We start from the raw sequence: 15,533 nt of genomic DNA, 5'->3' as shown, positions 1-15,533 counted from the left end.
GGGGGGATGCGGGGTGTGTGTGGCTGGTTCCGGGGTGGGGGGGTGGCTGGTTCCCCGGGGGGGTGGCTGGTTCCCGGGGGGATGCGGGGTGTGTGTGGCTGGTTCCGGGGGGAGGGGGCTGGTTCCCGGGGGTGTGTGTGGCTGGTTCCAGGGTGGGGGGGTGGCTGGTTCCCCGGGGGGGTGGCTGGTTCCCGGGGGGATGCGGGGTGTGTGTGGCTGGTTCCAGGGTGGGGGGGTGGCTGGTTCCCCGGGGGGGTGTCTGGTTCCCGGGGGGATGCGGGGTGTGTGTGGCTGGTTCCGGGGGGGGGGGCTGGTTCCAGGGGGGTGTCTGGTTCCCGGGGGGATGCGGGGTGTGTGTGGCTGGTTCCGGGGGGGGGGGCTGGTTGGTTCCCGGGGGGGGGCTGGTTCCAGGGGGGTGTCTGGTTCCCGGGGGGATGCGGGGTGTGTGTGGCTGGTTCCGGGGGGGGGGGGCTGGTTGGTTCCCGGGGGGGGGCTGGTCCCGGGGGTGTGTGTGTCTGGTTTCGGGGGGGAGTGGCTGGTTCCGGGGGTGGGGGCTGGTTCCCGGGGGTGGGGGGGGGGCCGGGATGTGTGTCTGCCTCCAGGGGCTGGCTCCGGGGGGGCGGGGCTGGTTTGATGTTGCGGTGTCGGGGGGGTTCAGCCCCGCCCGTTCCTTTCCAATGAATGGGACCATGTGGCCACTCCCCCTGCCCGCCTCCCCATTGGCTGGCGGGTTGGGGCGGGGCCTGGCGGGACCCGGCGCTGCGCTGCGATGGGGGGGCGCTGGGGGGCGGTGAACTGGGGGTTCCGGGAGCAGAAGTCGCGGCCCCGCCCCCCCAAAATCTCCCTGTCGAGGAGGCGGTGCCTAGGGGACGGGGCGGGGCCTGGGGACCCCACCCACTCCCTGCAGCCCCCCACGTGCGCGGCAGGGGGCGGGGCCGGTGATGAGTCACTGGGCTCGTGACTTGACGTCACAGGGGCGGGGCTGATGAGCAATTCTGGACTGTCCAGTCGGGGGGGCAGCTGCCCCAGCCCCTCCCCCAACGCGGCACCCCCGAAACGTTCTGCCCCTTCCACCCATCTCCTCCCAGACCCCCAGGATCCGCTAGCCCAACCCCCCAAAATTCCCTGCCCCAAATCCCCCCAGGCCCCCCGTGCACCCCAAGATCGGATCCCCCATATCTACAAAACACTCTGCCCCCCAGCTCCGAGCCCCTCCCCTCAGTGTCTGCCCATGAACCCCCAATTCTTCTCCCCCACCCCTCCCGAAGGTGATCTGCCCAGACGACCCCCCCCAGCTCTGCCGGTGCCCCTCACTCCCGACCTGCAGCCCCTGCTAGCCCAGCCCTGCCCCCCCAGCTCTGCCGGTGCCCCTCACTCCCGACCTGCAGCCCCTGCTAGCCCAGCCTTGCCGGTGCCCCTCACTCCCGACCCGCAGCCCTTGCCAGCCCAGCCCTGCCCCCCATAGCCCTGCTGGTGCCCCTCACTCCCAACCCGCAGCCCCTGCCAGCCCGGCCCTGGCCCCCAGCTCTGCCGGTGCCCCTCACTCCCGACCTGCAGCCCCTGCTAGCCCAGCCTTGCCGGTGCCCCTCACTCCCGACCCGCAGCCCTTGCCAGCCCAGCCCTGCCCCCCATAGCCCTGCTGGTGCCCCTCACTCCCAACCCGCAGCCCCTGCCAGCCCGGCCCTGGCCCCCAGCTCTGCCGGTGCCCCTCACTCCCGACCTGCAGCCCCTGCCAGCCCAGCCCTGCCCCCCATAGCCCTGCTGGTGCCCCTCACTCCCGACCCGCAGCCCCAGCAAGCCCAGCCCTGCCCCCCCCCGCTCTGCCGGTGCCTCTCACTCCTGACCCGCACCCCCTGCCAGCCCAGCCCTGGGCTCCCCCCTGCTCTGCCGGTGCCCCTCACTCCCGACCCACATCCCCTGCCCTGCTAACCTGGCACCGGGTTGGATTTCGGGGTGAAATGTGACCCCGGCTCCATCTGCCCCTGACGTACACTAGCTGGAAATAGGCCCTTCGTCATGAGGGGGTCAGAGCCCGGGGTGGGGGGGTCGGGGGAGCATCAAAGTTACAGGTTTGTACCTTCCACAGAGTTTAACTTTGTTTTCTCTCTTTTCTCCTTCCCTCGCTCCCCTGCCCCGCCTCTCTCCTTCCATTCCCCCCCCCCCATCATCCTTTCTCCCTCTCTACCCCCCATCCCGTCTTACGCCTGCTGGGGGGGGGAATTATTCCTCCTTTTCTGGTGGTTCGTTCGGTCCTTGTGGGCCTTTCACCTTCATTCTCGTTTCCCTCTGGCGTTTTCCTTCCCTCCCTCCCCTCTTTTCCTGGGGTTTATTCATTCTTCCCTCCCCTGGTCCCTTGTTCCCCCCCACCCGCAGGTCCCTCCTGCCCAGGGGGCCAGTCCTGGAGCCCCGACCTGGACAAGTGCATGGACTGCACCATCTGCCTCCACCGCACCAAAAACGATTTCTGCGCCACATGTACGTCCCCCCCACGCCCACAATGCACTGGAGCTCTGGCCAAGGTGGAGGGGGTCTGGGGGGTGGACGGAGGCAGGAGGGGGGTCTCCAGGATGGTGGGAGGGGGCATCAGGGTGTGGGGCTGAGTGGAGGGGGATTCTTGGGGAGGATCTGGGTGGTGGCTGCTCTGGGGTGACTCGGGGGCCAGTGGGGGCGCTGGGATGCCCCTCCCCCCCCCATTAACCCAGCTCTCTCCTTTCTGTCCCCAGGTGGCGAGCCCCAGCCCCAGGACTCCCGGCTGTGGCTGGCCGTGGGGGGCACCATGGGTGGAGTCGCTGTGCTCGGCCTTGTGGGGGGGGCACTGCTATGGGCCCGCTGCCGCAAGAGGGAGAAATTCACCAGTGAGTGACCCTCCCCCCTGAATCCCAGAATCACCCCGGGCCCCAAACTCCCTGAACTCCCATCCCCTGCCCCCCACATCTGCCCCATCCCGCACCCCCAGATCTTCCTTTCCCTGAATCACAGAGCCGCCCCATGCCCCAAACTCCCTGAACCCCCATCCTCCGCCCCCAGACCTTCCTCTCCCCAAATCCCAGACACAATCCCCCTCTCTCCACCTGCCCCCATCATCCTGATTCTGCCCATGGGCCTCCCAGGGCTCCCCAAACTTCCCCTCATTTCTCCTCCCCAGATTCCCACCCCATGTCCCCCCCAACAGCCCAGTAACTGTCCCGGCATCTCCTTTCCAGCCCCCATAGAAGAGACTGGAGGCCACTCGGGCGAAGAGTCGCTGATAGATTGATGGTAAGAGACATCCATGGTGCCCCTCACTCCTGACCCGCAGCCCCCTGCTAGCCCAGCCCTGCCCCCCCAGCTCTGCTGGTGCCCCTCACTCCCGACCCGCAGCCCCTGCTAATCCAGCCCTGCCCCCCCCCAGCTCTGCCGGTGCCCCTCACTCCCGACCCGCAGCCCCTGCTAGCCCAGCCCTGCCCCCTCAGCTCTGCCGGTGCCCCTCACTCCCGACCCGCAGCCCCCTGCTAGCCCAGCCCTGCCCCCCCAGCTCTGCTGGTGCCCCTCACTCCCGACCCGCAGCCCCTGCTAATCCAGCCCTGCCCCCCAGCTCTGCCGGTGCCCCTCACTCCCGACCCACAGCCCCTGCCAGCCCAGCCCTGCCCCCCTAGCTCTGCCGGTGCCCCTCACTCCCGACCCGCAGTCCCTTCTAGCCCAGCCCTGGGCTCTCCCAGCTCTGCTGGTGCCCCTCACTCCTGACCCACAGCCCCTGCCAGGCCAGCTGTGAGGCTGGTTTATTCATTTGTTCTCTCTCTGGCAGGTGACGTATCTGGTCTGGGCACCCGTGGGGCGGAATTGGAGACACTAACCCTCGGATCGCCACAGAAGCCCCATCTGCAGCCTTTGACCAACGTCCCCCCAAACCCTGATTTTCACCACTCCCCAAAAAGGACTCTTGGAATCAGGAGGGGATGTTCTATTTTGCACAGCTTCAGGGGGGTTCTGGAGACCCCCAAGTCTTCCCCTCACACCATGTTACTAGAAAAAATTGGAGGGTTTCTGCTTGAAATACTGCCCCCCCCCGTCTCTGAGATGGGGGGCTGGGGTTTTCCCCAATGCCCCATATTGGGGCCTCTCCAGAAGCATTGCAAATTTGCACTTCCCCGGCTTAGGAAGGGGGAAATCTCTCAGATTACAAGGGATCCTCCCTGTGACCCAAAACCTCAGATCTTCGGCTGCTGTAGAAGAATCTGGGGTCCCTTTAGGAGCACCCCAGGGGGAGACTTGGGGTCCACTAGAGGCAGTCTAGGGTACCTTTAAATCTTGAGAACTGCCCCCCCCAGATCGGTGCCCCCCAAAATCAGACACTCTCTATTCCAGACCCAATAACACCAAGGAACTTTTTAACCTCAGGGTGGGGGGGTCAACCAATGGTACCTCAAAACCTGGGGGGGGCACAAATCCAAAGGGGTCAGTATTGCGGGGGAGAGGGCATTTACCCCCTCCACTCTATTCCCCCTGCCCCTCCTGTGTCCCCCCCTCCAACATCCTCCTTTTCCCCAACCCCAGAAATACCAGCCTGTGGCCTGGGATGTGAGTGAATTATCTGTATATAGGGACAGTGTAACTGATGGAGAAAAGTTAAATTCTCAAAGCTGGGTCTGGGAGCCCAGACTCCTAGGTTCTCTCCCCAGCTCTGGGGGAGGGGGATGTCTAGTGGTTAGAGCAGGAGGGGCTGGGAGCCAGGACTCCTGGGTTCTCTCCCCAGCTCTGGGGGTGCTGTATCCCGGTGAGGGGTGGGGTTGGGTCCTTTTCTAGCTCTGCATAAGTCCCTGCTATCTTCCATGAGCTGCTTCCCGGGTGGCAGGGCCACTGAAGTGACAGGGTTGGAGGTGCCATTTTTTGGGCATCCACCTAGATTCCCAGCTCCCCTCCCCCCATGTGTCTATTTATGTTGTTGGCACTCACCGCGTTTCACGTGCGGCTTGAGTAAGAAACCACCTGGCGCCGAAGGATTCGGACTTCGCAGTTTCAGGAGAATTACAATAAAATTTTAATTTTTAAACTGACCGTTGAGCTTGGAACTGGCTCAGAGCCGGTGCCCCCCAGAGGGGCAAAGCCCCGTGTCCCCTCCCCGGGGTCTCTTCCCTGGGGGCAGGGGGGGCTTGTCTCTGCCCCTCCATTTCTCACCCCTTTTGTCCCCTCCGTTCTCTCTTTCCTGGCTCCTTCCCTTTCTCTCAGGGGCTCCGTTTCCTTCTCCTCCCGTTTCCCCTCCCCTCTCTTCCTTCGCTTCATTTTCTGATTCCCTTCTTTCCCTCCTGGAAAAACTCGAATTCCTTCCTCTCTTTCTCCCTCCGTCTTTTCCCCATTTCCCTCTTCCCTTTCAGCCTCTGCCTCGCTCTCTCGCTTTCTACTTTGCATCCCTTCCTTTCCTCCCATCCCCCACCTCTGACTCACCCCCTGCTCAGTTTCACCCCAGTGGCTCCTGCATTCCTGACCCATTGCTTCACCCCCCAGCCTCCCCCTCCAGTGACTCAGCCGCCCTGGGAGGCCAGGACCAGAGCCAGCCAGAGCCAAGAAGCTGAGGGCACTGCTAGGGGGAAGCTTGCAGCACCAGCACCTTGGCTGGTTACTGGTACAGGGGCCAAAGGCTGGAGCCCCCAGCGCTGGGGCACTGCTAGGGGGAAGCTCGCAGCACTCTGGGGAGACCCCCAGCAGGGGCACTGCTGGAGGAAGCTCACAGTGCTCTGGAGAGACCCCCGGCAGGGGCACTGCTGAGGGAAGCTTGCAGCGCTCTGGGGAGACCCCCGGCAGCGGCACTGCTGAGGGAAGCTCGCAGCGCTCTGGGGAGACCCCCGGCAGGGGCACTGCTGGAGGAAGCTCGCAGTGCTCTGGGGAGACCCCCCAGCAGGGGCACTGCTGAGGGAAGCTCGCAGCGCTCTGGGGAGACCCCTGGCAGCGGCACTGCTGGGGGAAGCTCGCAGTGCTGTGGGGAGACCCCCAGCAGGGGCACTGCTGGGGGAAGCTCGCAGCGCTCTGGGGAAACCCCTGGCAGGGGCACTGCTGAGGGAAGCTCGCAGCGCTCTGGGGAGACTCCCGGCAGGGGCACTTCTGGGGAAGCTCGCAGCATGGGGGAGGGCACTGCTGGGGGAAGCTCGCAGCGCTGTGGGGAGACCCCCCCGCAGCGGCACTGCTGGGGGAAGCTCGCAGCGCTCTGGGGAAACCCCTGGCAGGGGCACTGCTGGGGGAAGCTCGCAGCGCTCTGGGGAGACTTCCGGCAGGGGCACTGATGGGGGAAGCTCGCAGCGCTCTGGGGAGACCCCCGGCAGGGGCACTTCTGGGGAAGCTCGCAGCATGGGGGAGGGCACTGCTGGGGGAAGCTCGCAGCAGGCCGCGGCCTGTGCCAAGCGAAAGGTGGAGGCGGAGCAGGGACGTGGAGCCGCCGCGTCAGGCCGCAGGAATGTTCCGGTCTGACGCAACCCAGGAGAAACCCAGCCGGGGCGAAGGAATGAAACAGACCGAGAAAAGGGCTATTTATAGAAACAGCGGCACCAGAGCCGGGAGAGAACCCAGGAGTCCTGGCTCCCAGCCCCCCTGCTCTGACCCACCAGCCCCCACTCCCCTCCCAGAACCAGGGAGAGAACCCAGGAGTCCTGGCTCCCAGCCCCCCCTGCTCTAACCACCAGCCCCCACTCCCCTCCCAGAGCCAGGGAGAGAACCCAGGAGTCCTGGCTCCAGCCCCCCCTGCTCTAACCACCAGCCCCCCCTCCCAGAGCCGGGGAGAGAACCCAGGAGCCCTGGCTCCAGCCCCCCCTGCTCTGACCCACCAGCTCCCACTCCCCTTGCAAAGAACCCAGGCGTCCTGGCTCGGGTCCCCCGCTGAGATTGTTTCAGCCCAGATCCCCTGTCTGCCCCCTCCCCCATAGGCGGGGGCAGTTGGGGGCCGGCTCGGAAAGGGTTAACTCCCTGGACTGCGCAGCCGGGAAATTCTTAACTTCGGGCTTTTGTGACGAGGGGATGGGGGGGGGCAGGGCTGGGAGCCCGGACTCCTGGGTTCTCTCCCCGCTCTAGAGCTGGAAGCCCGGACTCCTGGGTTCTCTCCGCCCTGGGGGAGGGGCTGGGAGCCCGGACTCCTGGGTTCTCTCCCCGCTTTAGGGCTGGAAGCCCGGACTCCTGGGTTCTCTCCCCGCTCTGGGGGAGGGGCTGGGAGCCCGGACGCCTGGGTTCTCTCCCCGCTCTGGGGGCAGGGCTGGGAGCCCGGACGCCTGGGTTCCGGAGCTGTTCCCGGGGCTGCAGGTCAGGACTGTGCCCTGTCTCGTGTTCGCATTTTCTGGGTTCTGTCGCCATCGTGTGGCCACGTTCTGCTACTGCAACGCCCCGGCTTCCCCCCAAATGGTCTATAGCGGGGGGGGCTCATGGGACTCCTCGCCCGGGGCTGGGATGCAGCCACCTCTGGGGAGGGACGCGGGGGCTGGGTACACCGGGACCCCTCGCCCGGGGCTGGGACGTGGCTGATTCTTGTGTTTTGCTGAGTGGCGGGTGCTGGGGGGCAGATCTGCTCCATCGTCTCAGCGCTGGGCTCGGTCCCGAGATCCCCGGACTCCTGGGTTCCAGCCGCAGCCGCCTCGTCTCCCCAGGTGGGGCGGGGGCAGCAGCGAAGTGGGGGCGGAAGTGGGGACACAATCTGGCAGAGGCGCGGTAAGGACAAAATGACGCGCTCTGAGCTGGGAGCTACAAACCCAGCCAGATGGAGGGACGGATATAGTCCGAGAGGAGTTTGTGGGCCCGGTCCAGAAAAAAAACCCTCTACAAACAGCCCCCGCATCCCTCCCCAGAGGCGGCTGCATCTCAGGGCCAGGCGAGGTATCCCGTGTGTCTAGGCCCCGCATCCCTCCCCAGAGGTGGCTGCATCCCAGCCCCGAAAAACGGGTCCCTGTGAGCCCAGCCCCACCCACTGCGGAGGGGCCCCAGATCGGCACCGAACCTGGGGTCCTTGTATAACCAGCCCCTGCCCCAGCCCAGAGGTGGCCGCATCTCCGGAGAAAAAGCGAAACTGAAAGCCAGGACCCGTCAGCGCCCCCAGGGCTGTTTGGGGGTGTCTGGAGGAACAGGCTGTTCCTGCAAGGGAAGGAGAGGAGCCGGGGAAGTGGGGGGGGGAGCTTTATGTGAGAGGATTTTAAAGGTCAGACAGTCTGGGCCCCAAACAGACAAACAGCTGAGCCCCCCCCGCCCCTAATTAGCGATGCCAGGCAGGGCCGCTAACGAGTCGGCCAGAGCAGGCAGAGCCCTGCATGGGCACAACGTGCGGAGCCGCATCCGAGCCGCCCGCCCCGACGTGGGGCACAGGCCACAGCAGAGAGCCGGGCTTGCGGGACGCAGGCCAGAAGGGGCCTGGCCCCGATGGGGGGCGCCGGCTCCGATCCGGCCCCGGGCAGGGCCTGGCTGGCTCGGGGGGCCGGGGAATGGGGCAGGGGCCTGGCCCCGGTGGGGGGTCCCAGGGCAGGGCCTGGCTGGCTCGGGGGGCCGGGGAATGGGGCAGGGGCCTGGCCCCGGTGGGGGGTCCCAGGGCAGGGCCTGGCTGGCTCGGGGGGGGGGGGGAAATGGGGCAGGGGCCTGGCCCCGGTGGGGGGTCCCAGGGCAGGGCCTGGCTGGCTCGGGGGCGGGGAATGAGGCAGGGGCCTGGCCCCGGTGGGGGGCACCAGCTCCGATCCGGCCCCCGGCAGGGCCTGGCTGGCTCGGGGGGCCGGGGAATGGGGCAGGGGCCTGGCCCCGGTGGGGGGCACCAGCTCCGATCCGGCCCCGGGCAGGGCCTGGCTGGCGCCTGGCTCCCCCGTCTCCAGCCCCGCGCAGGGCGCTGACTTTCCCCGGAGCCAAGAACTGGAAGCGCGACGAGGCGCCGGGAGCCACGTTCCTCTCAGCCGAGACGTGTCACCCCGGAGCCCGGCGAGTCCCCAGCCGCAGCCCGGCCTGGCCTCAGTCAGCCCCCAGCCGGCGCCCGCCTCCCCCATTGGCAGCAGCGCTCAGCCCCCAGGCGCCACAGCGCACCAGGAACGCTGGCGGGGGGGCTGCGGGTCGGGAGTGAGGGGCACCGGCAGAGCTGGGGGGGCAGGGCTGGGCTGGCGGGGGGGCTGCGGGTCGGGAGTGAGGGGCACCGGCAGAGCTGGGGGGGCAGGGCTGGGCTGGCGGGGGGGCTGCGGGTCGGGAGTGAGGGGCACCGGCAGAGCTGGGGGGGCAGGGCTGGGCTGGCGGGGGGGCTGCGGGTCGGGAGTGAGGGGCACCGGCAGAGCTGGGGGGGCAGGGCTGGGCTGGCGGGGGGGCTGCGGGTCGGGAGTGAGGGGCACCGGCAGAGCTGGGGGGGCAGGGCTGGGCTGGCGGGGGGGCTGCGGGTCGGGAGTGAGGGGCACTGGCAGAGCTGGGGGGGGCAGGGCTCGGCTGGCAGGGGCTGTGGGTCGGGAGTGAGGGGCACTGGCAGAGCTGGGGGGGCAGGGCTGGGCTGGCAGGGGCTGCGGGTCGGGAGTGAGGGGCACCGGCAGAGCGGGGGGGGGCAGGGCTGGGCTGGCAGGGGCTGTGGGTCGGGAGTGAGGGGCACTAGCAGAGTTGGAGGGGGCAGGGCTGGGCTGGCAGGGGCTGTGGGTTGGGAGTGAGGGGCACTGGCAGAGCTGGGGGGCTGGGCTGGCAGGGGCTGCGGGTCGGGAGTGAGGGGCACTAGCAGAGCTGGGGGGGGGGAGCCCAGAATTTATTTTCTTCTCTTCTCCAACCCTCTCTCCTCCCTCGTCCAGCACCCAGCTCCTGGGTTCCCGCCTGTCCGCCCCCGCGCCCCCGAAAGCTGCTTTCAGCCCTAATTAGCCTGGGCTCCCCCCTCCCCCTGGATCACATTAAATGAATGGCTCCTCCTGCTTGGACAGTTCATAGACTCGATTCCCTGCCTGTCACCCCAGCCCCCCCGACCCCCTGGGATGGGGAGAGACCCCAGGGGCCCGCCCTCTCCCCCCCGATCCTGCAGCTGGCGCCGCTGGCGAATCTCTCATTAAATGTCAGTCCGCAGCATCCGCCACTGGAGGGAATATTTCCTGGCCTGGAACTGGACCAGGTTGGGAGTTGTCATGGCAACATGGATGGGGGGGCAGTGGAGCAGGAGGCGGGGAGGGGGGAGATATGAAATCTCTGAATCTCCCAGGTATATTCCCTGGTCGAGAGAATCCCACATTTATCTCCTGTGAGCGGGCTGGGCTGGCAGGGGCTGTGGGTCAGAAGTGAGGGGCACCGGCAGAGCTGGGGGGGCAGGGCTGGGCTGGCAGGGGCTGCAGGTCGGGAGTGAGGGGCACCGGCAGAGCTGGGGGAGCAGGGCTGGGCTGGCAGGGGCTGTGGGTCGGGAGTGAGGGGCACCGGCAGAGCTGGGGGGCAGGGCTGGGCTGGCGGGGGCTGTGGGTCGGGAGTGAGGGGCACCGGCAGAGCTGGGGGGCCAGGGCTGGGCTGGCAGGGGCTGCGGGTCGGGAGTGAGGGGCACCGGCAGAGCGGGAGGGGGGCAGGGCTGGCAAGGGCTGCGGGTCGGGAGTGAGGGGCACCGGCAGAGCTGGGGGGGGGGCAGGGCTGGCAGTGGCTGCGGGTCGGGAGTGAGGGGCACCGGCAGAGCTGGGGGGGGGGGCTGGGCTGGGCTGGCAGGGGCTGCGGGTCGGGAGTGAGGGGCACCGGCTCACCCTGTACTAAACTCTCTTTCTTGCTTTATTTACACGCAGGAGAGAACCCAGGCGTCCTGGCTCCCAGCCCCCCTCCCCGCCTTCCCCTCGCCACAGCATTTTGGGGTGAATTCGCTGTTCTGGTGTCCCCGGTAGCCCCCGGGTCTCCCCATCACACCCAGGCCAGGTCTGTCTGTCTGTCTGTCCGCCCAGCCCAGCCCCGCCCCTCTGGACTCGCCCCCCCCGCCGATCCTCCGGCTGCTCATCCCGCCAGGCGCGATCCCTCCAGCTACTTGTTGCCGGCGAGAAGGGAGCAGGTAGCGCGGGCGGGGGGAGATTTTGGGGGCAGAAGGGGGAGGGGAATGGAACTTGGGTCCGGAGGCTGAGGGGAGGGGGGCAAGGGGAGGAAGTGGGAGAAGGACCTGGGGGGCAGAGGAGGGGGTTGTGGGGGGATGCAGGTGGGGGCAGTGCAGGGGGCAGTGGAAGAGGGGGATGCAGATGGGGGGGCAGTGGAGGAGGGGGATGGAGCTGGGGGACGGAGCTGGGAGGTAGGGCAGGGGTGGGGGGCAGTGGAGGAGGGGGATGCAGGTGGGGGACGGAGCTGGGAGGTAGGGCAGGGGTGGGGGGCAGTGGAGGAGGGGGATGCAGGTGGGGGATGGAGCTGGGGGGCAGGGCACAGCTATGGGGGAGGGGGGCAGTGGAGGGGGGGATGCAGGTGGGGGACGGAGCTGGGAGGTAGGGCAGGGGTGGGGGGCAGTGGAGGAGGGGGATGCAGGTGGGGGACGGAGCTGGGAGGTAGGGCAGGGGAGGGGGGCAGTGGAGGAGGGGGATGCAGGTGGGGGACGGAGCTGGGAGGTAGGGCAGGGGTGGGGGGCAGTGGAGGAGGGGGATGCAGGTGGGGGACGGAGCTGGGAGGTAGGGCAGGGGTGGGGGGCAGTGGAGGAGGGGGATGCAGGTGGGGGACGGAGCTGGGAGGTAGAGCAGGGCTGGGGGGCAGTGGAGGAGGGGGATGCAGGTGGGGGAGGGAGCTGGGAGGTAGGGCAGGGGAGGGGGGCAGTGGAGGAGGGGGATGCAGGTGGGGGACGGAGCTGGGAGGTAGGGCGGGGTGGGGGGCAGTGGAGGAGGGGGATGCAAGTGGGGGGCAGCGCAGGCGGTGCGGGGAGAGGGACGGAGCTGGGGGCTGCAGGGGGAGAGGCTCTGACCCCCCCCGCAGCCCGGTGAACCCCCGCCCCCCTCCTCGCAGGGCGCATGCATGTCCGGCCGGGGCGGGGGTCGGGACAAGGCCCCGGTGCCGATCCGCGAGCACATGGCCATCGACGTGAGCCCAGGCCCCATCCGCCCCATCCGCCAGATCTCCGACTACTTCCCCCGCCGCAGCCCTGGGGAGGGCCCCGCGCAGGACGGGGGGGGGCCCTGCCGCCCGCCCGCCCCCCTCGACACCCCCCTCGGCTCGGGGCCCGCAGAGCAGGGATACGAGGCCGACAGCTATGACTCGGATGACACCAGTAAGTGGCTGGAAGGGGGAGGGGACCCAGGCGTCCGGGACGGGTCCCCTAGGGGGCCCTGCAGCGCCCCCAGAGACCGGGCTGCACAGTGAGACCCAGGCGTCCGGGACATAGATAGATAGATAGATAGATAGATAGATAGAGAGGGTGTGGGGGGACAGATAGATAGATAGAGGGGGTGGATGGGGATAGATAGATAAAGGGGGTGTGTGGGGATGGATAGATAGATGGGTGGATGGGGATAGATAGATAGAAGGAGTGTGGGGGGATGGATAGATAGATAGAGGGGGTGGATGGGGATAGATAGAAGGGGTGTGGGGGGACAGATAGGCAGATAGATAGATGGGGTGTGTGGAGATAGCTAGAGGGGGTGTGGGGGGATAGATAGATAGAGGGGGTGGATGGGGATAGATAGAAGGGGTGTGGGGGGACAGATAGGCAGATAGATAGATGGGGTGTGTGGAGATAGATGGGGTGTGTGTAGAATGATAGAGGGGGTAAATGGGGATAGACAGATGGGGCGGATGGGGATAGATAGATAGAGGGTGTGGGGGCATGGATAGATAGAGGGGGTGTGGGGGAATAGATAGAGGGAGTGTGGGGGGGTGGATAGATAGAGGGGGTGGATGGGGATAGATAGAGGGAGTGTGTGAAGATAGATAGAGGGGGTGTGGGGGGATGGATAGATAGAGGGGGTGGATGGGGATAGATAGAGGGAGTGTGTGAAGATAGATAGAGGGAGTGTGTGAAGATAGATAGAGGGGATGTGGGGGGATGGATAGAGGGGGTGTGGGGGGATGGATAGATAGAGGGGGTGTGGGGGGATAGATAGAGGGGCTGGATGGGGATGGATAGGGAGGTGGGGAGCCGAGGGGCTGTGCGGGTAGGTAGATAGCGAGCTGGGCTATGAGTAGGTGACAGGTAGTGGGGAGTCAGGGTGGACAGCAGAGTGTCTGGGGAGTTGGGGGGGGGGCTCTGATTGATCCTGGTTTTCTTTCCCACAGCGGCTCTGGGGACCCTGGAGTTTGATCTGCTCTATGACCCCGAGAGCTGCACCCTGCACTGCACCATCCTCCGGGCCAAGGTAGGACTCTCGACCCACAGCCCCCCGCCAGCTCACTGCCACTCCGCAGCCCCTGCCAGCCCAGCCCTGCCCCCTACCCCAGCTCTGCCGGTGCCCCTCACTCCCGACCCGCAGCCCCTGCCAGCCCAGCCCTGCCCCCCCAGCTCTGCCGGTGCCCCTCACTCCCGACCCGCAGCCCCTGCCAGCCCAGCCCTGCCCCCTACCCCAGCTCTGCCGGTGCCCCTCACTCCCAACCCGCAGCCCCTGCCAGCCCAGCCCTGCCCCCTACCCCAGCTCTGCCGGTGCCCCTCACTCCCGACCCGCAGCCCCTGCCAGCCCAGCCCTGCCCCCTACCCCAGCTCTGCCGGTGCCCCTCACTCCCGACCCGCAGCCCCTGCTAGCCCAGCCCTGCCCCCACCCCCAGCTCAGCCCGGTGCCCCTCACTCCCGACCCACAGCCCCTGCCAGCCCAGCCCTGCCCCCCCCAGCTCTGCCGGTGCCCCCTCACTCTGACCCACAGCCCCTGCCAGCCCAGCCCTTCCCCTCCAGCTCTGCCGGTGCCCCTCACTCCTGACCCGCAGCCCCTGCCAGCCCAGCCCTGCCCCCCCAGCTCTGCCGGTGCCCCTCACTCCCGACTCACAGTCCCTGCTAGCCCAGCCCAGCTCTGACCCCCACCAGCTCTGCCGGTGCTACTGACGCCCGACCCGCAGTCCCCGTGCAGACATGTCTCAATCTGGCTGCGTGTTCCCTGTAATTAAAGGCTGGGAGGCGTCTCCAGCCTCGCTCACCCCTTTCTCTCTTTCCCACCTTTGCTGCTGCCTAACCCCACTGGAATGGGGGGGGCTCCCCCAACAGTGTCCTGCCTCGACCCTTCAATCCACCCACACACCCCAATTCCCAGCGGCAGGAATGGTGCAGCCATCAGCATCCTGGCAACTTGCCAAGACTGGGACCAGAGGCATCTGTGTTGCCATGGCAACGCAGCGGGGTGACTCAGGGTGGGGACCAGGCGCAAGAGACAGAATATGGTGATGGGGACTGGGTCTGCCGGTGCCCCTCACTCCCGACCCGCAGCCCCCTGCCAGCCCAGCCCTGCCCCCCCAGCCCTGCCGGTGCCCCTCACTCCCGACCCGCAGCCCCCTTGCAGCCCAGCCCTGCCCCCTCCCAGCGCTGCCGGTGCCCCTCACTCCCGACCCGCAGCCCCCTGCCAGCCCAGCCCTGCCCCCCCAGCCCTGCCGGTGCCCCTCACTCCCGACCCGCAGCCCCCTGCCAGCCCAGCCCGGCCCCCCCAGCCCTGCCGGTGCCCCTCACTCCCGACCCGCAGCCCATGCTAGCCCAGCCCTGCCCCCTCCCAGCGCTGCCGGTGCCCCTCACTCCCGACCCGCAGCCCCTGCCAGCCGAGCCCTGCCCCCCCCCAGCGCTGCCGGTGGCCCCTCACCCCCGACCCGCAGCCCCTGTAGCCCAGCCCTGCCCCCCAAGACATGCCGCGGTGCCCCTCACTCCCGCCCCACAGCCCCCACCAGCCCAGCCTGCCCCCCCCAGCGCTGCGGCGCCCTCACTCTCGACCGCAGCCCCAATTGCCAGACCAGCCCTGCCCCCTCCCAGCGCTGCCAGTTGCCCATCACTCTCCACACACAGCCCCCTGCTAGCCCAGCCCTGATCCCCCACCCCAGCTCTGCAAGTGCCCCTCACTCCCGACCCGCAGCCCCTGCAAGGCCAGCTCTGGGCTCCCCTCCAGTCTGCCGGTGCCCCGTCACTTCCTGACCCGCAGCCCCCTGCCAGCAGCCCAGCCTGCCCCCCTCATTTTCTGCTGATGCCCCTCACTCCTGACCGCAGCCCCTGCCAGCTCAGCCCTGCCACCCCCCAGCTCTGCCGGTGCCCCTCATTCCCGACCACGCAGCCCCCTGCCAGCCCAGCCCAGCTCGGCCGGTGCCCCTCACTCCTGACCTGCACCCATGCTAGCCCAGCCCTTCCCCCAAGGCTCAAATCTCTGCCAAACCTCCCCATCCTGGAGCCTGGTTTGGCTCTGGGCTGTGAAAGGGGGGAGTTCCAGCGGGGACAGTCTGGGGTGAGACCTGGGGTGGTGCTGTGGGCGGTTCAGGGTCAGCCATTCGGGGGCCTGGCGCAGTTGGAGGGAGGGGGTTGGGGGTCACTGGGGAAGGCAGCACCTGCATGGTGCAGGGACGTTGCAGGGCCGTAGGGAGCTGGGGGGGCTCTGATCTCTCTCTCCCCCAGGGGCTGTGAAGCCAATGGATTTTAATGCCCTGGCTGATCCCTACGTCAAACTTCACCTGCTGCCGGGGGCCTGCAAGGTAAATATGCCCCC

General features: G+C 67.8%; 2 protein-coding genes across 3 annotated transcripts in view; both read left to right on the top strand.

Moving 5' to 3' along the window:
- Nucleotides 1-15,533, top strand: part of TNFRSF12A (TNF receptor superfamily member 12A) — a 28,710-nt gene that overhangs the window by 638 nt on the left and 12,539 nt on the right. The window contains exons 2-5 of the mRNA XM_050952445.1: nt 2,374-2,475; nt 2,724-2,855; nt 3,204-3,258; nt 3,785-4,740. Coding sequence (XP_050808402.1) covers nt 2,374-2,475; nt 2,724-2,855; nt 3,204-3,256 — 287 coding nt within the window. The 3' untranslated portion in view covers nt 3,257-3,258; nt 3,785-4,740. The remainder of the gene's footprint in view (nt 1-2,373; nt 2,476-2,723; nt 2,856-3,203; nt 3,259-3,784; nt 4,741-15,533) is intronic.
- Nucleotides 10,027-15,533, top strand: part of DOC2A (double C2 domain alpha) — a 20,410-nt gene continuing 14,903 nt past the window's right edge. The window contains exons 1-4 of one of the 2 annotated variants that reach the window (XM_050952378.1): nt 10,028-10,054; nt 10,701-10,957; nt 11,884-12,145; nt 13,150-13,229. In XM_050952378.1, coding sequence (XP_050808335.1) covers nt 11,893-12,145; nt 13,150-13,229 — 333 coding nt within the window. In that variant the 5' untranslated portion in view covers nt 10,028-10,054; nt 10,701-10,957; nt 11,884-11,892. Of the gene's footprint in view, nt 10,055-10,700; nt 10,958-11,883; nt 12,146-13,149; nt 13,230-15,533 lie in introns of both variants that reach the window. The other variant, XM_050952379.1, reaches the window with a different exon arrangement.

Source organism: Gopherus flavomarginatus, chromosome 5, assembly GCF_025201925.1.
Source record: "Gopherus flavomarginatus isolate rGopFla2 chromosome 5, rGopFla2.mat.asm, whole genome shotgun sequence".
Lineage (NCBI taxonomy): Eukaryota > Metazoa > Chordata > Testudines > Testudinidae > Gopherus > Gopherus flavomarginatus.
The sequence above is the reverse complement of the archived record's forward strand: the minus strand, read 5'-3'. Positions and strand labels throughout refer to the sequence as shown.